Source organism: Apodemus sylvaticus, chromosome 15 (genome assembly GCF_947179515.1).
Source record: "Apodemus sylvaticus chromosome 15, mApoSyl1.1, whole genome shotgun sequence".
NCBI classification, from domain to species: Eukaryota; Metazoa; Chordata; class Mammalia; order Rodentia; family Muridae; genus Apodemus; species Apodemus sylvaticus.
This window is the reverse complement of record NC_067486.1, coordinates 84,628,219-84,650,217: the sequence shown is the minus strand read 5'-3', so window position 1 is coordinate 84,650,217 and position 21,999 is coordinate 84,628,219. Positions and strand designations below refer to the sequence as shown.

At 40.7% G+C, this 21,999-nt stretch overlaps 1 protein-coding gene across 2 annotated transcripts in view; it reads right to left on the bottom strand.

Moving 5' to 3' along the window:
- Nucleotides 1-21,999, bottom strand: part of LOC127666040 (sperm-associated antigen 6) — a 96,727-nt gene that overhangs the window by 9,322 nt on the left and 65,406 nt on the right. Inside the window, exons 5-9 of one of the 2 annotated variants that reach the window (XM_052158741.1) lie at nucleotides 13,021-13,226; nucleotides 11,514-11,687; nucleotides 10,281-10,433; nucleotides 7,347-7,538; nucleotides 378-494 (exon numbers count right to left, since the gene is read on the bottom strand). In XM_052158741.1, coding sequence (XP_052014701.1) covers nucleotides 378-494; nucleotides 7,347-7,538; nucleotides 10,281-10,433; nucleotides 11,514-11,687; nucleotides 13,021-13,226 — 842 coding nt within the window. The remainder of the gene's footprint in view (nucleotides 1-377; nucleotides 495-7,346; nucleotides 7,539-10,280; nucleotides 10,434-11,513; nucleotides 11,688-13,020; nucleotides 13,227-21,999) is intronic. The other variant, XM_052158742.1, reaches the window with a different exon arrangement.

Here is a 21,999-nt window from a genome sequence, read left to right as displayed (position 1 = left end):
TATTATTACTATGCATAAATGAGGACCTGTGCAGGTCACAGCACACATGCGAAAGTCAGAGAACAACTTTTCAGGTTCTCTCCTTCCGCCATGGGTTCCAGGGATGCAATTCAGGTTACCAAGCTTGTATGGCAATTACATTTACCTAGTGAGCTACCTTGCCAGCTCAACTGTAATGCTTTATGTGTTGACACGCTAGGTACTTCCTGAGCATAATTTTAAAAAGCAGGAAGAGTTAGCATTGCCTGAGTTTTAACCTATTTGTCTGTGTAAATGCATACGGGCAGGAATGAAGAATTCAGTACTAAAGCCCACAGTCCCTCTTGCAGGAGCAAACGGGAAAGCAGCAAGCTGACCAGTGAGTCTGCTGTTCTTACCTTACTGAACTGCCCAACGACATGCTTCAGGATATTGGGAGGTGCATCGTATAGGAATGGCTCGAGGGCTGGCAGGTAGGTACATTTCTGGAGGATATTCTTTATGGCTTTTTTACTCTATTGAAATACAAAGAAAAATGCATGTAAAATATTAACGTTTCATAGCCTATAGTCCTACATTTGTAAATGAAACTAGTTTACTTATTATGATGGTTTGTATATGCTTGGTACTGAGGATTGGCACTATTAGGAGGTGTAGCCCTGTTGGAGTAGATGTGTCACTGTGGGAGTGGGCTCTAATGCCTTCATTCTAGCTGCCTGGAAGCCAGTTTCTGCTAGCTCCCTTCAGAACAAGAGATGGAACTCTCAGCTCCTCCAGCCCCATGTATGCCTGGATGTTGCCATGCTCCTTCCTTGATGATAATGGACTGAACCTTTGAAACTGTAAGCCAGCCCCAATTAAATGTTTTCCTTATAAAAGTTGCCTTGGTGAGTCATCTTCTCTCCAGCAACTGAGCGGGCAGGTACAGGCAGGTATGCAGGGAACACAGAAGTGCCAGAACAGCTGGGACAAGGTCTGCCAGCCCCACCCCCCACCCCTGCCTGCACCCAGGAACTGGGTAGTGCCACCGCCACCTGTGCACCAATTCTGCCAGGGGAGAACTGGTCTGAAGGGAGTGATTTGACTCCCAGGTTTAGAGGTGAGGCAGCCATCTTCTCTCCAGCTACAGAAAAGGCAGGTACAGCCAGGAGGGCAGGGAACACAGGAGTGGCAAAGCAGCTAGGACAGGGTCAGTTGGGCACCACCTGCACCCAGGAGCTGGGCAGTGTCACAGAACTCTGTACCAGGAGAGAGCTGGTCACCCAGGAATGCTGAGACAGGCTTGCAGACCCACAGGAGGGACAAGCACCAGCCAGAGATAGCAAGTCCAACTAACACCAGAGATAACCAGATGGTGAAAGGCAAACACAGGAACGTTACCAACAGAAATCAAGGCAACATGGCAGCATGCAAACTCAATTCTCCCACAAAAGCAAGCCCTGGATACCCCAACGCACCGGAAAAGTAAGATTTGGATTTAAAATCACAGCTCATGATGCTGATAGAGGGTTTTAAGAATAGTAAAAAACTCCCTTACAGAAATAAAGGAGAACACAGGTAAACAGGCAGAAGCCCTTAAGGAATTACAGGAAAGCACAAAGAAAACAGGTGAAGGAATAGAACAAAGCCATCCAGGATCTAAAAATGGAGGTAGAAACAATAAAGAATCACAAAGGGAAACAACTGTGGACAGAAAACCTAGGAAAGGAGTCATGAGTCTTATATGCAAGCATCAACAACAGAATACAAGAGATAGAAGAGAGATTCTCAGGTGCAGAAGATACCATAGAAAGCGTTGACACAACAGTCAAAGAAAATGAAAATGCAAAAAGCCCCTGACACAAAACATCTAGGAAATCCAGAACAAAATGAGAATACCAAACCTAAAGATAATAGGTATAGAAGAAAGTGAAGATTTCCAACTTAAAGTGCCAGTGTCTTCAACAAAATTATAGAAGAAAACTTCTATAACCTGAAGAAAGAAATGCCCGTGAATATACAAGAAGCCTACAGATCATCAAATAGATTTGACCAGAAAAGAAATTCCTCAAGTCACATAATAATTAAAATAGTAAATGCACTAGACAAAGAAAGAATATTAAAAGCAGTAAGGGGAAAAGCTGAAGTAATATAAAGGTAGACCTATCCAAAAAAAAAAAAAAAAAAATCATCAACAACAACAAAAAAAAAAAAAAACAAAAAAAACAAAAAAAAAACAAAACCCAGACTTCTCACCAGAGACTATAAAAGCCAGGACATCCTGTGCAGACTTCATACAGACACTAAGGGAACACAAATGCCAACCCAGACTACTATACCCAGCAAATCTCTCAATTACCATAGATGGAGAAACCGAGGTATTCTATGACAAAAACAAATTTACACAAATCCAGCTCTTCAAAGGAAAATGAATGGAAAACACCAACAAAAGGAGGGAAACTACATACTAGAAAAAGCAAGAAAATAATCTTTTAACAAACCAAAAAGAAGAGAGACACACGAACATAACTCCGTCTCTAATAACAAGAGTAACAAGAAGCAACAATCACTTCTCCTTAATATCTCTTAATATCAATGGACTAAATTCTCCAATAAAAAGACATAGACTAGCAGACTGCATACATAAGCAGGACCCAACATTTTGCTGCATACAGAAAACTCACCTCAGGTACAAAGACAGAAACTACCTCAGAGTAAAAGGCTGGAAAACAATTTTCCAAGCAAAATGACCCAAGAAACAAGCTAGTGTAGCCATTCTAATATCAAATAAAATCAACTCTCAACCTAAAGTAATCAAAAAAGATAAGGAAGGACACCTCATACTCATCGAAGGAAAAATCTACCAACATGAACTCTCAATTCTAACATATATTCTCCAAATACAAGAGCACCCACATTCATAAAAGAAACTTTACTAAGGCTCAAAGTGCACATTGTACCCCACACAATAATAATGGGAGACTTTAATACCCCCTCTCTTCAATGGACAGTCAGGGAAACACAAACTAAACAAAGACACGGTGAAACTAACAAAAGTGATGAACCGAAATGGATTTAACAGATGGCTATAGAACATTTTACCCTAAAACAAAAGAATATTTCTTCTCAGTACCTCAAGGTACCTTCTCCAAAATTGACTGTATAATCGGTCATAAAACAGACCTTAACAGATATAAGAAGATTGAAATAATCCCATGCATCTTATCAGATCACCATGGACTAAGGCCGGTCATCAATAACAACAAAAACAACAGGAAGCCTACATACACATGGAAACTGAACAACATTCTACTCAATGATAACTTGGTCAAGGAAGAAATAAAGAAATTAAAGACTTTTTAGAATTTAATGAAAATGAAGGCACAACATACCCAAACTTATGGGACACAATGAAAGCAGTGCTAAGAGGAAAACTCATAGCTGTGAGTGCCTCCAAAAAGAAACTGGAAAGAGCTTACACTAGCAGTTTAACAGCACAGTTCAAGGCTCTAGAACAAAAAGAAGCAAATACACCTAAGAGGAGTAGACAGCAGGAAATAATCAAACTCAGGGCTGAAATCAACCAAATGGAAACAAAAAGAACTATACAAAGAATCAACAAAACCAGGAACTGGTTCTTTGAGAAAATCAACAAGATAGATAAACCCTTAGCTAGACTAACCAGAGGACACAGAAACACTATCCAAATTACAAAAATCAGAAATGAAATGGGACACATAACAACAGAAACCGTGGATATTCAACAAATCATCAGATCCTACTACAAAAACTTATACTCAGCAAAATTGGAAAAATATGGATGAAATGGAAATTTTTCTAGACATATACCAGGTGCCAAAGTTAAAGCAGGATCAGATAAACCATCTAAATAGTCCCATAACCCCTGAGGAATAGAAGAAGTCATTAACAGTCTCCCAACCAAAAAAAAAAAAAAAAAAATGCCCAGGGCCAGATGGGTTCAGTAGAGAATTCTATCAGATCTTCAAAGAAGACATAATACCGATACTCTTCAAATTATTCCACAAAATAGAAATACAAGGAACACTACCCAATTCATTCTATGAAGCCACAATTAGACTTATACCTAATTCAAAGACCAAACAAAGAAAGAGAACTTCAGACCAAATTCCTTTATGAACATTGATGCAAAAATAAATGAAATTCTTGCCAACCAAATCCAAGAATACATCAAAATGATCATTCAACATGATCAAGTAGGTGTCATCCCAGAGATGCAGGATGGTTCAATATAAGGAAATCCATCAACGTAATACACTACATAAACACACTCAAAGAAAAAAAGCCACATGATCATTTCATTAGATCCTGAAAAAGCATTTGAAAATATTCAGCATCCCTTCATGTTAAAAGTCTTGGAAAGATCAGGAATTCAAGGCCTATACCTAAACACAGTAAAAGCAATATACAGCAAACCAATAGCCAACATCAAACTAAATGGAGAGAAACTTGAAGCAATCCAACTAAAATCAGGGACCAAACAAGGCTGACCACTCTCTTGCTATCTATTTAATATAATATTTGAAGTTCTAGCTAGAGCAATTAGACAACAAAAGAAGGTCAAAGGGATACAAATTGGAAAGGAATAAGTCAAAATATCACTATTTGCTGATGATAGAATATTTAAGAGACCCCAAAAATTCCACCAGAGAACTCTTAAAGCTGATAAACAACTTCCACAAAGTGCCTAGATACAAAATTAACTCTAACAAATCACTAGCCTTCCTCTACTCAACAGATAAATAAGCTGAGAAAGAAATTAGAGAAATGACACCCTTCACAATAATCACAAATAATATTACATAACTTGGTGTGATTCTAACTAAGCAATAAAAGATCTATATGACAAGAACTTCAAGCTTCTGAAGAAAAAAATCAAAGAGGATCTCAGAAGATAGAAAGATCTCCCATGCTCATGGTTTGGCAGGATTAATATAGTAAAAATGGCCATCTTGCCAAAAGCAATCTACAGATTCAAAGCAATCCCCCATCAAAATTCCAAATCAATTCTTCATAGAGCAAGAAAGAGCAAATAACAAAAAACCCAGGATAACAAAAACTACTCTCAATAACAGAAGAACTTCTGGTGGAATCACCATCCCTGCCCTCAAGCTCTACTACAGAGCAATAGTGATAAAAACTGTATGGTGTTGATACAGAGACAGGCAGGAAGATCAATGGAATAGAACTGAAGACTCAGAAATGAACCCACATACCTACGGTCATTTGATATTTGACAAAGGAGCTAAAAACATCCAGTGGAAAAAAGCATTTTTAACAAATGACACTGGTAGTCTGCATGTACAAAAATGCAAATCGATCCATTCTTATCTCCTTGAACAAAGCTTGAGTCCAAGTGGATCAAGGACCTCCACATAAAACCAGATACAATGAAGCTTATAGAGGAGAAAATGGGGAAGAACCTTGAACACATGGGCACAGGGGAAATTTTCCTGAACAGAACACCAATGGCTTATGCTCTTAGAACAAGAATCAACAAATGGGACCTCATAAAATTGCAAAGCTTCTGTAAGACAAAGGACACTGTCAATAGGACAAAATGGCAACCAACAAATTGGGAAAAGATCTTCACCAACCCTACATCCTGCAGAGGGCTAATATGTTCGGCATCAGTGAGCTTAGCTCAACTCCCCCAGCTGAGCTGTTTGCACAGGTTTCCTGAGAGCAAAACATCCTGCAGCTTAGCTTGATTCCTGTTTTCCTGCCTGGTGTGGTAGGGACTTCCCAGGTGCCTGACCTATGACTGTAATTACTTTTTCCTGTTGTTTTTCCTGGCCTCTGGTATATATTGCGGGTCCCTCAGTAAAGCTTTGGCCTTCTCCTTACTCAATGACCTGTGTCTGTGTCTTTTGTCAATCCCCCAGGCCTATGCCCAATACTCAGTACCATGGCACAGCGGACACTGTCACTAATATCCAATGAATACAAAGAACTCAAGATGTTAGACTCCAGAGAATCAAATAACCCTATTAAAAAATGGGGTACAGAGCTAAACAGAGAATTTTCAACTGAGAAAATGGCTGAGAAGCACCTAAAGAAATATTCAACATCTTTAGTTATCAGGGAAATATAAAGTAAAGCAACCATCCTCCTCACAGTAATCAGAATGGCTAAAATCAAAAACTCAGGAGACAGCAGATGCTGGCGAGGATGTGGAGAAAGAGCAACACTCCTCCACTGCTGGTGGGATTGCAAGCTGGTACAACCACTCTGGAAATCAGTTTGGCAATTACTCAGAAAATTGGTCATAATACTACCCGAGAACCCAGCTATACCACTCCTGGGCATATACCCAGATGATCCTCCAGCATGTAATAAGGACACATGCTCCACTATGTTCATAGGAGCTTTATTTATAATAGCCAGAAGCTGGAAAGAACCCAGATGTTCCTCGACAGAGGAATGGATATAGAAAACGTGGTACATTTACAAAGCTGAGTAGGAGTACTACTCAGCTATTAAAAAAAAATTCATGAAATTCTTAGACAAATGGGTGGAACTAGAAAATATCATCCGGAGTGAGGTAGAACACACATGGCATGCACTCACTGATAAGTGGATATTAGCCCAGTAGCTTGGAATACCCAAGAAACAATTCACAGACCAAATGCAGATCAAGACAAAGGAAGAACAAAGTATGGATACTCTGGTCCTTCTTAGAAGGGGGAACAAAATACCCACAGAAGGAGATACAGAGACAAAGTGTGGAGCAGAGACTGAAGGAAAGATCATCCAGAGACTGCCCCACCTAGGGATCCATCCCATGTACAGTTACAAAACCCAGACACTATTCTGGATGCCAACAAGTGCTTGCTGACTGGAGCCAGATATAGCTGTCACCTGAGAGTCTCTGCCAGTGCATGGAAAATACAGAGGGGGGCACTGTCAGCCAGCCATTGAACTAAGCACAGGGTCCCCAATGGAGGAGCTAGAGAAAGTTTCTAAGGAGCTGAAGGGATTTGCAGCATCTTAAGAAGAACAACAATATGAGTCACCCAGTACCCCCAGAGCTCCAAGGGACTAAACCATCAACCAAAGAGTTCACATGGAGTGACCCATGGCTCCAGAAGCATATGCAGCAGAGGATGACCTTGTTGGACATCAAAGGGAGGGGAGGCCCTTGGTTCTGATAAGGCTTGATGCACAGTGTAGGGGAATACCAGGACAGGGAAGCAGGAGTGGGTGGATTGGTGAACAGGGGGGAGGGAGGATGGGTTAGGGGATTTTCTGGGTGGGGGCCAGGAAAGGGGACAACATTTGAAATAAAGAGTATATCTAATAAAAAATAAAAACTAGTCATATCTAACTAATCTCCCCAAACCACTCACTTTCAGCTGCAAGTCCTCAGAACTCTCCGGTGACATGTACAAAGACAGCAGAACTGGCAGAGTGTTTGTGACAGCTACAGCCCTGGCATGCTCTGGAGTGTGTCTTCCCAGCTGCCCCAAGGCCCAGGCCGCAGCAGCCTTAATATGATCTTCCGGTTCTTCTGACAGGCAGATTGACAACTGGGGTACACCCTACCAGGGACCCAAACAGCAAATGTTATATATAAACCTAGAATGGACTTAAGGAATCCTCCCTGTCTCTCAGACATCAAAAGAACTCACTTTTGCCTTCATCCCGTTTTCCTAAGAAGGCCTGCCATTTAGGGTAACAAACTCACTAGAACCAAACTGTATTAATTATCTATAACAAGCTAACTTAACTACCCTGGCATCTCTATTAAATTTTACTGCCCTGATTGAGGTACATTCAAAGGAACAGATGCCACACAGCAGGCAAAATCAAGTACTACTGTGACCAACTAAAACTGTTTATCATCATAAACATTCATTCTCTTGTTTAAAAAGTTAGCCAAAGATAGAGCTTTGCCAGGGTACATGCAACCCTGGATTCAGTGTTCCTCAACATCACACACACACACACACACACACACACACACACACACACATTAATTTAATTTTTACCAATTATAGTAAAGCTGAGAACATGATTATGATAAACTAAAATTACAATAATATGAGCAAATGGAATATAAATCACTTACATCTTTCTTGAAGTCACACATGTTTGTTTATTAATTTTGGTCAACCTAAGTTCAGTTTAGATCATCCTCACACATTGATTATGTAGGAATGAAACTTTTTTATACTAGTAGCTTATGCTACTAGTGTATGCTTACATTTTATCATTACATTAATGTTAACTAAATAGTAAAAACATAATTAACTTAAACACCTCAAACACATCACAGTTTGTGTCCCTAAGGAAAACAAATAAAATTCTTATTCCAGACTCTTGGTAAGCATATTGTTTCTAATTTGAGACAGTAATAATTACCTCAAATTTAGTACCAAAAAATCCTCTCAGTATCAAAAGGCCATGATACCAGGTAAAGGTTAAAATGATTAGGCATATTTGCTCCCCTCCCCTTACTGTTTGTCAATTTCCTGAGGAGACTACTACTACCGTAGTCTTTCATCCGTTTTTTTCCTGTGTCCATCAATACAAAAGCCCAGACCTATCTTCAGAGTGACATAACACTCTAAGGAGCCTAAACTTGTAGATGTAACAAGACTGAGAGAGAGGAGGAGAGGCAAAGAGCTCCTGGACCCAATCCCTAGCTCTGCCTTACAGGCCCAGCGGTTATAAATACCCGGTGACATGAGGAGTTACAGGGCGCCATTAAATACTAGGCACCTTCCTTTCCTCCCTCCTTCCCATTGAACCCTCCTTGCACTCTTCCAAATTCATGGCCTCTTTCTTCATTAATTGATGGTGGTGGAGGTGGTTTGTTTCTAAATGCATGGATATGATCTGCCCAGTTGGTATAATTTTATTTATATGTATATGTTTTCAGAGCTGACCATTTCATATTGGAAAATTGGTATACAGACAGAAAATTATATAATTATATTGTAATCTCAAAAAAAATGAACTGGCTTGTTTTGTTTGTTTTAGTGTTAAGGCATTATCTCTAGGACAAGGAGACAGTGCTGCATTGCTCTGTGCTTTATCTCAAACTCCTGTCACCACTTTGCTCTCCAGGAAAGTGGAGAACCACAGGCAGGACTGCAGCCCCCTTCCCCACAGAGCAGCAGGCCTCCCTGGTACTTGAGCTGGATGCATGGGAGGCAATCAGTTGCTGCACTTGCTTCAGTCTTCCCACAGGGAAGCTAAGGAGCAAACACCTAGTCATACCCTACGGCCACTCATCTAAAAGGCCTCCAGTGCTCTAGTCCCTGCCATGGCCTGTGATAACAGAAGAACCAAAACAAACAGCCTAACGGTTAAAAGGACAGAGCATCTTCGTGGAACAGATAGAAGATGACACTCCGAGGCTGTTCCTCATCCTCATTAGCAGGGTAAGTAGGCACGCACCTTCTGTTAACAACCAGAAGCAGATCCTCGGTGCTGCTGACCTAGAGGCTCACCACGGGCTGTGAGCACACAGCCTCCAGAGCATTCGTCAAAAGATCGATATTTCTGCATGTTCTATGAGCATCTACTATATCCAGACTGCTCTACATAGTGAGTTTATACAAAGTCATAGATTGATAAGTCAAAATAAAAAAATAAATAAAAATAACACCCAGAGCAATGAAACAGGAAGGCAGCCCTGCTGTCTGCTGTCTGTCCATGCTTACAGCCTGTACCCAAGGAAGGAAGCCATTTGTGAGAGCTATCTCCATATCCAAGTGACAGGAAGGGGAGGGGTGTGGAGACCACTGGAAACGGACAAAATGACTAATGGTCCAGCCATTTACAACAGGTTCTTCTTTATCTCGTTCAGCTTGGTTTTGACCCTTGAGAAAGGGTTTTCTACGAAGATGCAGCTGACTTGAAACTCCTGAGAGCCACGCAGCTCCCAAGTGCTAGGATTAAAGGCACGTGCCACAACCCAGCCATGGCATTTTTAACCATAGTGTGCTTGGCATGTTTGTAAACATGCAGCTTAATCCTTTTAATATATGCATATACTTAACAGATAAGTTTCAGATAACAGTGATACTTAAAGGTGATGATAATTATTGGACCGAGGCACTGAGTAAAACATTTTCTGTGACCTCAGCTTTTTTAAAGGTCACTCAAGGAAACATGGCGGCAAGCACTGAACTCAACAGCAGAGCAGCTGGAAAAACTGGGTGACTGTTTCTCACCCTTTTGCTCAGTTATACTTTCTCTGACGATGGAGGACATCAGCTTACAGCCCCACCCTAGCTTAGCCTACTACATCACTAAGCGCGAAGTGAGCACACCTTGGAGATGATCACCGCCATGGCCAGGTTCTCAGAGTGAGCAGCCACGTAGCCCAGCATCATGATGCCAGGCAGCCGGATGTTCCCTTTGCAGGACCCGACGCAGTCGATCACGGCGGCCACGCCTCCAGCATTAACAATCAGCTGGGAGAGCTGAGGGAAAAGGAACTAAGAGCTAAGAATTGAAATATGACCTATAGAAACTATTGTCCTTCCTAAAGAGATGTGTGAGAACATTCTTGCTGTTTACAAACACTCACTGTGAAGAACCTTGTTCTATAGTTCAATTTTCTCCACATCAACAGAGAAAGCTCTAAAAGCTCTATCCCTGTTATAATAATGTTAAGAGCTTCCACCTAGAGCTAAGTTCATAACTAGCTGCTTATTCAGCTTATATTAATCACTGAAAGCTCAGACACTGGGAATAGTCTCACTTGCCTGTTTGCTGGCAATACTATAAAACTGAATGTACCTCAATATTACAAAAAATTCCATACAAATAAAGAAAAATGAAACACAGAGACTAGTGTGTGATAAAATTAAAACTGGCTAGGCGAAGCATGCACAGACAAAGGATAGGACATGGGCTTGCTTTGTGTGTGTGTGGGGGGGGGGGGTGTTCTTCACACGTAAATCAAGTCTTGACCCTGGGCCAGGAGATCTCTGTGGTCTGAAACAATCCAGAAACGGAACATAGCATCTCATTGATCCTAGCTGATATACAATGTTGAGGGTGACAGAGGTCCACAGACGCTAAAACGAAAAATGGAACGCTATAAGTGATTAGAAATAGTATTTTAATCTCCAACTAAATTACTATAATTCAATGGTTCTCAACTGAAAGGAATTTTGTGCCCTACAGAATATTTAGCAATGCAGAGCTGCTTTTTGATTGGCACCATTTAGAACAGGGGTACTGTGCTCAGGGTTGGTGTGCTGTTCACTAAAACAAAGTAGAGTTGCTTTTTTTTTTTTGGTTTTTCAAGACAGGGTTTCTCTGTGTAGCCCTGGCTGTCCTGGAACTCACTCTGTAGACCAGGCTGGCCTCTAACTCAGAAATCCGCCTGCCTCTGTCTCCGAAGTGCTGGGATTACAGGCGTGCACCACCACGCCCGGCTTGTCTCTAGAGTTGCATCTTGAAGTTACTTTTCAGTTGGTTTTTTTGTTTGTTTGTTTGGTTGGTTGGTTGGTTGGTTGGTTTTGGTTTGGGTTTTGGTTTAGGTTTTGTTTTACCTCAGGTGTGTGTTTTGCAATCTCTCTAATTAAGGTGCAAGCATTTTTCTTCACATATTCATCTTTGTCCTTCAGGCAGGTTAGTACAACAGGGAAAATCTCTGCTTCAACAACCATCTCTGCCAAGTCCACAGAATGCTTTGCAATCTGACTGAGAGCTGAGAGGACCTGGCGCTGTCAAGCAGAAATGAAAGGAAAAAAAGATTATACAGAATCCAACAGTCCACCTCATAATTCAGATGTAGTTTTAAAAGATTTATAATATCCCCAAGCAGTGATGGCTTTGAAGGCATAGAGAAATTATGGAGAGCAGCTGAGGCTTGGCACTGTGTGACAGCGAGTCTCCCTAGAGGGAGACCAGGAGAGACTATTGGTGAAGAGTACAGACTCAGTTACAGGGACAACTCTACCATATTGGAGTTACAAAGGATAGGGGCAGGTGTGGAGTGAAGCCTGCCTGAGCCTACCAGACAAGCTGTGTGTGTTACAGATGGCAGCGCTGGAGAGGTATCTTTGGAGACCAGAAGTGGGTCCCAGATATCAAACATTGATTAACTTATACTGTTGAGTTTGGTTTTGCTTTCATCTTGGGATAAGAAAAGTATTTTTCCATACTCCAACAGAGCCCACAGTTAAGAAACCCTGGATTTTTAAAGAGAGTGGGGTTTTAAAGTGTTAGAGTTGACAAAGACTATAAGACTTTTGAAATTGTAGTATATTTTATATTATGACATTGATGTTAGATCTTGGGGGCAAACAAGAGAGAAAACGTTAGTTTTAAGTGACGAGCTTATATGTCCAAGTTGATGAGAATGGAATTTCATAGTTAGCTCCAGCTGTCAGCTTGACACAGTCCTACAGTCACCTGGGAAGAGGGAACGTCAAATGAAGAACTGAACGGATTGGATTGGACATATCTATGAGGCAGTCTTCGATGCTACTTGATGTAGGAAATTTCAACTCACTGTGGGCAGTGCCAGCCCTAAGCAGAGAGACCTGAGCTATTGAAGGAGGAGGAGGAGGGCAACAACGACAAGAACAACAACAGGAAGAAGAGGAAGAGGAGGAGGAGAAAGCCAGGAAATAAGGCCAGTAATAATAAGCTTTCCTCCGTGGTCTCTCCTTCAGTTCCTGCCTCCAGGTTCCAGCCTTGAGCTCCTGCCTTGGCTTCCCTTAGTGATATGGACACCTCCCTCCCTACCCCAACCCCCACTCCCACCCCCACTCCCACCCCAACTCCTACTCCCATCCCTGCACCAAGCTGCTTTGGTCATGGTGTTTTTCTCATAGCAGCGGCAAACAAAACACAGTCTTCCCAAGCCTGTCTTAATTGTATACTCCTTATAGCATTACTTTCACATATTAGACCAACTACATAATATATTTTTGTATGTTTTCAATTATACTTACTAATCCTTTTTACTATGTAACATTAACCCATACATGCTTTCATTATCTTAACTGTGAAAGCACTGGCTTGTCTGCCCCATGACGTCACTTTTATTACCTTGAGTTTTGCATCAGGGTTGAGGATCATCTGGGCTAAGTGAGCGATAGCTCCGGCATCCACCACCGTCTGTGCTAACTCTGGGGAGTGTTTTGAAATATCACTGAGGGCCGAGGCAGCAATCCTTTTCAAAGCAATTTCTGGCTCCTGGATACACAGAACTAAAAGCGGAATTGCTCCTGCATCCACTACAGCTTGAGATAATTCTGTCGGGCCAAGAAAAGTGAGTAAGTAACTGCATGTGGGTGACCGATGCCAGCCAGTTTTCACACAGACAGATACAGTAAGTAGAAAGGGAGAGGGTGTATTGGACTCTATCAACAACTACATTTGAAGACAGGATGGTGTGGGTGGTCACTGCTTCTCTCTCACCTACCACATACACCTGAGGGAAACAAAAAAAAAAAATCCAAGCATGATTTGTATAATTCATTAATATAATATTCATGATTTCTATTAATTATTGACCACTGGGCATGGTAGGACATGCCTCTTTAAAAGGTAAGGCAAGAAGATCAGGGCCAGACTCAGAACATAGTAACATTTGAGGTTAGCCTAGGCTACAAGAGACCCTGTCTCAAAAAAGAAACTCATACTACACAGATCAAGCACTGGGCTTAGAAGAATGGAGCCCAAATTGACCTGGAAGTCTTGTCTCTGAGAACTAGATCTCATATCAGAAGGTTTCATGCAAGCAGTCAAAATAAAATATCACTCAGCAGTGCTACTAGCTGTAAAACTTGTGAACCATAGTAACGAGCAGCCAGCAGGTCCCCCTGATAGTGCAAGAGTGCCACTTTTATCTTATGGGTCACCAACAACTGTCTGACTGAATTTAAGTTCTGATCAATAGGATCAATTCATGGCTGGAACTGTAAACCTAAACAACTACCACAGACTAGAGAGTTATAGATCTCAGACCCACCATTTTCCTAAACCAATGCACTCTCTTACTGGATTCTAAGTACATATCCTTATACTCCACAGAGGAAACTTTTACAGAAATTCACAACTGGTCAAAATACAGAGAATAACTGACCAACTGTAGGGAAATCAGCTCCAAATGATGTATCCACCATGAAACTCCTACACCTAGGGTTCAGGCAAAAGCACTGAAGATGGGGCAGGAAAACTGTAAGAGTCAGAGTTCATGTTACAGGCGTGCACATGGCCATGCATGGATTTTATGTGCACACTGGAGATCAAACTCAGATTTTCATGTTGGTGTGACAAACAATTTTACCTCCTGAGCCTTATCTCATCCCACTAACATAGCAAATCAATGCGTGTGTTTGTGTGCATGTGAGTGTGCGTGCATGCACACATATGCACAATAATAATAACTAAAAAGCAGGCCATTAATTTGAAAGGAATTTTGAGTATGTAGTTGAAGATATAGAGGGAGTGGAAATGATAGAAATACAGTCTCATGCATGAAATTCTCAAAAAAAAATACTAAAATGCGAAACAAGAAATTCCATTTGACTTTCTAATATCTTTTTAATATGTGTATACTGAAATAAAACAGACCTAACATGTGTGTCATTGTTCTGGCTGGTTTTGTGTCAACTTGACACAAGTTGCAGTTATCACAGAGAAAGGAGCTTCGATTGAGAAAATGTCTCCATGAGATTCGGCTGTAAGGGATTTTCTCAATTAGTGATCAAGGTGGGAGGGCCCCTTGTGGGTGGTGCCATCCCTGGACTGGTATTCTTGAGTTCTGTAAGAGAGCAGGCTGAGCAAGCCAGGGGAAGCAAGCCAGTAGGAAACATCCCTCCATAGCCTCTGCATCAGCTCCTGCTTCCTGACCTGCCTGAGTTCCAGTCCTGACTTCCTTTGGTGATGAACAGCAACGTCAAAGTATAAGCTGAATAAACCCTTTCCTCCCCAGCTTGCTTCTTGGTCACGGTGTTTGTACAGGAATAGAAACCCTGACTAAGACAGTCATAGAACTAATTCGACTCATGGGTAGAATCCTACTCAGTGGTTTCCACTCTCATACATGGTTTCTAAGAGTAACTTACAACTCTAAAGCTACAGTGAAGGCTGAAGATGAACTTCAGTGCAGGGCACTTGCCAAGCATGACTGCAGCTCTGGGCTCCATCCCCAGCAAAAAAAAATAAAATAAAATAAACAAACCATCAGCAAAAACATAAATCATCTTTTGCAAAACAACTATTTCTCTTTATACCCCCACATATCTTATCCTTTATATAGCAGGGTAGCTACGCAGATGGCTTGCAGCAATTATGGTAGTCTATATTTACAAGACCTGTACAATCCCACCCAGACCAGATCCCAACATGAAGAGGGGAGGTATGCAAGAAATCCCAGACATTTTTCTGCCAATGCTGAGTTCCATGGAGCCAGAGTCTGAACTCTATTTAAGACACCTCCAGTCAGTCCCTTTCTCCCACCTACTAGCATAGCAGCTATCTCATCTACTGTAATGATCCGGGACTTGCTGGAAGTCTGAACCCTCAAAACCCAGTGTGGCCCCAGGAATGAAAACCAAACATCACTCCTCCAATCTACAATCTACCAGACTGCAGTAATAGCAACTACAGAATTCAACACATAGCCAACACAGATGAGACAAGTTATTCACACAAAGAACTACTACCAACATTGCAACGCCAAGGGCCTAGATCTCAAAAACACAAACTTGAACAACCAAGATAATATGCCATCTTCAGAAACCAGGACCCCTACTGTAATAACCCTTGATAAAAGGACTTTAGCTGAGGCACAAAACAAACACTTTTATATAGCAATTATGAATATATAATAGCAAATATAATAGCAATTATGAATCTGTTCAAGGATCCTAAAGTGGGTATAAATAAATGCTTCAACAAAGACTGTGGAAACAAAAAAATTTAGTTAAATAATATAAATAATTCAAAATACAGAAACAGAATTTAACTAAGAAATAGCCATGCTGAAACAAAACACAAAAATAAAACCTCAAAAGTCAAATGAAAAGCTTAGAGGAAAACCTCACCAATGAAGTCAAGTCAGGCATTAAGACAAAGTAGAAGAAATGGATATGTTGGTCAAAGAGAATGTTAAATCTTTAAAATTCTGGACACAAAGCACCAAGGAAGTCTGGGATACTATGAAAATACCAAATCTACAAATGATGGGTATAGAGAAAGAAGAAGACACGCAGGTCAAAGATACAGAAAATATCCTTAACAAAATCATAGAAGATTTCCCAAATGTAAAGAAAGATAACAATAGACTCAGTCCAGCGGAGAAGGCGGAGTCACCATCTTTGTCCCCAACCAGACGAAACAGGAGACCCCAGGTACCAAGCTAGCCCAAGTGTAAGACCTCTGGGGACGCAGACAACCGAGCTGCAGGCTGCTGCCTGCACCTAGGAACTGGGAGAGCAGCGGTTCCTCCATGGGCCAGCCAGGTGCAGGTACTCTGCCCTGAGGAGAAGGCAGAGTCGCCATCTTTGTCCCTAGCCAGACGAGACAGGCGACCCCAAGTACTGAGCTATCCTGAGTCTAGGACCCCTGGGGACACAGACAACTGAGCTGCTGGCTGCTGCCTGCTGCCTGCGCCCAGGAACTAGGAGAGCAGTGGTTCGTCTGTGTGCCAGCCAGGCGTGAGGCCGGTGCCCTGCAGGATCCCCACTGCCATCTTCACTCTCTGACAGAACAGACCTGCAGTACCAGGTTCAGTCCACAGAGACAACCCAAGCATAACATTGCTTGGGGCAGGACACACCAGGGTTCCAACAGCACCCAAGAGGAGGGCAGCACATCAGCAATCTGTGCCAGGGGAAACCGAGCCATCCAGTGTTGTGGAAATAGTCTGATAGGCTCAAAGGAGGTTGAAGTGCCAGCCAGTGACTAGACCAACTAACACCAGTGAGAACTAGATGGCAAAAGACAAACATAGGAACATTACTAACAGAAATCAAGGCAATATGGCAGCATCTGAACCCAATTCTCCATTAACAGCAAGTCCTGGATACCCCAAAACCCCAGAAAAACAAGATTTGGATTTAAAAACACTGGTCATGATGCTGTTACAGGAACACATGAAGGACATAAATAAATCTCTTAGAGAAATTCAGGAGGAAATGGATCAAAAGTTAGAAGCCCTTACAAGGGAAACACAAAAATCATTAAAAGAAATCCAGGAGAATATGGGTCAAAAGATAGAAGCCAATAAGGAGGAAATGCAAAAATCATTTAAAGAAATACAGGAGAAGTTTGGTCAACAGGCTAAGAACATGAAAGAGGAAACACAAAAATCTCTTAAAGAATTACAGGAAAACACAAGCAAGTGAAGGAGCTGAGCAAAACCATTCAGGATCTAAAAACAGAAGTAGAAACAACTAAGAAGTCACAAAGGGAGACAACTTTGGAGATAGAAATCTTTGGGAAGAAATCAGGGGCCATAGATGCAAATATCAACAACAGAATACAAGAGATAGAAGAAAGAATCTCAGATGCCAAAGATACCATAGAAACCATGGACTCAAAAGTCAAAGAAAATGCAAAATGCAAAAAGCTTGTAACCCAAAACATCCAGGAAATCCAGGACACAATGAGAAGACCAAACCTAAGGATCATAGGCATAGATGAGACTAAAGATTTACAACTTAAAGGACCAGCAAATATCTTCAATAAAATTATGGAAGAAAACTTCCCTAACCTAAAAAGAGAAATGCCCATGAATATACAAGAAGCCTACAGAACTCCAAACAGATTGGACCAGAACAGAAATACCTCCCATCACATAATAATCAAAGCCCAAAATATAATAAACAAAGAAAGAATATTAAAGGCAGTAAGAGAAAAAGGCCAAGTAACATATAAAGGAAGACCTATCAGAATCACACCAGACTTCTCACCAGAGACTATGAAAGTTAGAAGATCCTGGGAAGATCTCATACAGACTCTAAGAGAATACAAATGCCAGCCAAAACTGCTATACCCAGCAAAATTCTCAATCACCATAGATGGAGAAACCAAGATATTCCATGACAAAACCAAGTTTAATCAATATCTTTCCACAAACCCAGCCCTACAAAGGATAGTAGGAGGAAAACACCAATACAAGGAGGGAAACTTCACCCTGAAAAAAGCAAGATAGTAAGCTTCTTTCATCAAACCCAAAAGAAGATAACCAATCAAATATAAAAAACATCAAAAATAACAGGAAGCAATAATCACTATTCCTTAATATCTCTTAACATCAGTGGACTCAGTTACCAAATAAAAAGACATAGACTAACAGAGTGGATACGTAAACAGGACCCTACATTTTGCTGCATACAGGAAACACACCTTAGAGTCAAAGACAAACACTACCTTAGAGTAAAAGGCTGGAAGACAATTTTACAAGCAAATGGTCTCAGGAAACAAGCCCGACTAGCCACTCTAATTTCAGATAAAATTGACTTTCAACCTAAAGTCATCAAAAGAGACACTGAGGGACACTTCTTGCTGGTCAAAGGAAAAATACAGCAGGAAGAACTCTCAATCCTGAACATCTGCTCCAAATGCAAAAGCACCCTCATTCATAAAAGAAACTTTACTAAAGCTCAAAGCACACATTGTACCTAACACAATAATTGTGGGTAACTTCAACACTCCACTCTCCTCAATGGACCGATCAGGAAAACAGAAACTAAACAGGGGCACAGTGAAACTAATTGAAGCTTTGGACCAATTAGAGTTAACAGATTTATATAGAACATTTCATCCTAAAGCAAAAGAATATACCTTTTTCTCAGCACATCATGGGACCTTCTCCAAAATTGATCATATAATTGGTCTCAAGACAACCTCAACAAATATAAGAAGATCAAAATAATCTCATGCCTCCTATCAGATCACTATGGAGTAAAAGTGGTCTTCAATAGCAACAAAATCATCAGAAAGCCCACATACACATGGAAACTGAACAATACTCTACTCAATGATACCTTGGTCAAGGAAGAAATACAGAAAGAAATCAAAGACTTTTTAGAATTTAATGAAAATGAAGACACAACATACCCAAATCTATGGGACACAATGAAAGCAGTGCTAAGAGGAAAACTCATACCCCTGAGTGCCTCCAAAAAGAAAATGGAGAGAGCATACACTAGCAGCTTAATGACACACCTGAAAGCCCTGGAACAAAAAGAAGCTAATTCACCCAGGAGGAGTAGAAGACAGGAAATCATCAAACTCAGGGCTGAAATCAATCAAGTAGAAACTAAGAGAACCATACCAAGAATCAACAAAACCAGGAGCTGGTTCTTTGAAAAAATCAACAAGATAGATTAACCCTTAGCCAGACTATCCAAGGGGCACAGGGACATTATCCAAATTAACAAAATTAGAAATGAAAAAGGAGATATAACAACAGAAACGGAGGAAATTGAAAAAATCATCAGATCCTACTACAAAAGCCTATACTCAACACAACTGGAGAATCTAGAGGAAATGGATAGTTTCCTGGACAGATATCAAACACCAAAATTAAATCAGGATCAAATAGATCATATAAACAGTCCCATAACCCCTAAAGAAATAGAAGGGGTCATAATAAGTCTCCCAACCAAAAAAAGCACAGGACCAGATGGTTTTAGTGCAGAATTCTATCAGACCTTCAAAGAAGACCTAACACCAATACTCTGCAAACTATTCAACAAAATAGAAACAGAAGGAACACTACCCAACTTGTTCTATGAAGCCACAATTACACTGATACCAAAACCACACAGAGATCCAACAAAAAAAGGGAACTTCAGGCCAATTTCCTTTTTGAATATTGATGCAAAAATACTCAATAAAATTCTTGCCACCTGAATCCAAGAACACATCAAAACGATCATCCACCATGATCAAGTAGGCTTCATCCCAGGGATGCAGGGATGGTTCAATATAAGGAAATCTATCAATGCAATCCACTACATACACAAACTCAAAGAAAAAAAACCACATGATCATTTGATTAGATACTGAAAAAGCATTTGACAAAATTCAGCATCCTTTCATGCTGAGAGTCTTAGAAAGGACAGGAATTCAAGGCCCATACCTAAACATAATTAAAGTAATATACTGCAAACAGGTAGCCAACATCAAACTAAATGGAGAGAAACTTGAAGCAATTCCACTAAAATCAAGGACTAGACAAGGCTGCCCTCTCTTTCCATATCTTTTCAATATAGTACTTGAAGTTCTCCCTAGAGCAATTAGACAACATAAGGAGGTCAAAGGGATACAAATTGGGAAGGAAGAAATCTAATTATCACTATTTGCAGATGATATGATAGTATACTTAAGTGACCCAAAAAACTCTACCAGAGAACTTCTACAGCTGATAAACAACTTCAGCAAAGTGGCTTGTTATAAAATCAACTCAAGCTAATCTGTAGCCTTCCTATATTTAAAGGATAAACAGGCTGAGAAAGAAGTTAGGAAAATTACACCCTTCACAATAGCCACAAACAATATAAAGTATCTTGGTGTGACTCTAACCAAACATATATAAGATCTGTATGAGAAGAACTTTAGGTCTCTGAAGAAGGAAATCAAAGAAGACCTCAGAAAATGTAAAAATCTGCCATGCTCTTGGATTGGCAGGATTAATATAGTTAAAATGGCCATCTTGCCAAAAGCAATATACAGTCAACGCAATCCCCATCAAAATCCCAACTCAGTTCTTCTTAGAGTTAGAAAAAGCAATTCTCCAATTCATCTGGAATAACAAAAAACCCAGGATAGCTAACACTATTCTCAACAACAAAAGAACTTCTGGAGGAATCAATATTCCAGACCTCAAGCAGTACTACAGAGCAATAGTGATAAAAAACTGCATGGGTTTGGTATAGTGACAGGCAAGTGGACCAATGGAATAGAATTGAAGACCCAGAAATGAATCCACACACTTACGGTCACTTGATCTTCGACAAAGGAGCTGAAAACATCCAGTGGAAAAAAGATAGCCTTTTCAACAAATGGTGCTGGTTCAATTGGAGGTCAGCATGCAGAAGAATGCGAATTGATCCATTCTTATCTCCATGTACTAAGCTCAACTCCAAGTGGATCAAGGACCTCCACGTAAAACCAGATACACTGAAACTAACAGAAAAGAAACTGGGGAAGACCCTTGAGGACATGGGCACAGGGGAAAAGTTCCTGAACAGAACACCAATAGCTTATGCTCTAAGATCAAGAATTGACAAATGGGACCTCATAAAATTACAAAGTTTCTGTAAGGCAAAGGACACCATCAAAAGGACAAAACAGCAACCAACAAATTGGGAAAGGATGTTCACCAACCCTACATCTGATAGAGGGCCAATATATACAAGGAACTCAAGAAGTTAGACCCCAGGGAACCAAATAACCCTATTAAAAAATGGGGTGCAGATCTAAACAAAGAATTTTCACCTGAAAAAATTTGGAAGGCTGAGAAACACCTTAAGAAATGCTCAACATCATTAGTTATTAGGGAAATGCAAATCAAAACAACCCTGAGATTTCACCTTACACCAGTGAGAATGGCTAAGGTTAAAAATTCAGGAGACAGCAGGTGTTGGCGAGGATGTGGAGAAAGAGGAACACTCCTCCACTGCCGGTGGGAATGCAAGTTGGTACAACCACTCTGGAAATCAGTCTGGCTGTTCCTCAGAAAACTGAACATGACACTACCAGAGGACCCTGCTGGGCATATACCCAGAGGATTCCCCGGCATGCAATAAGGACACATGCTCCACTATGTTTATAGCAGCCTTATTTATAATAGCCAGAAGCTGGAAAGAACCCAGATGTCCCTCAATGGAAGAATGGATACAGAAAATGTGGTATATTTATACAATGGAATACTACTCAGCCGTTAAAAGCAATGAATTCAGGAAATTTGCAGGCAAATGGTTGGAACTTGGAAATATCAACCTAAGTGAGGTAATCCAATCACAAAAGAATATACATGGAATTCAATCACTGATAAGTGGATTTTAA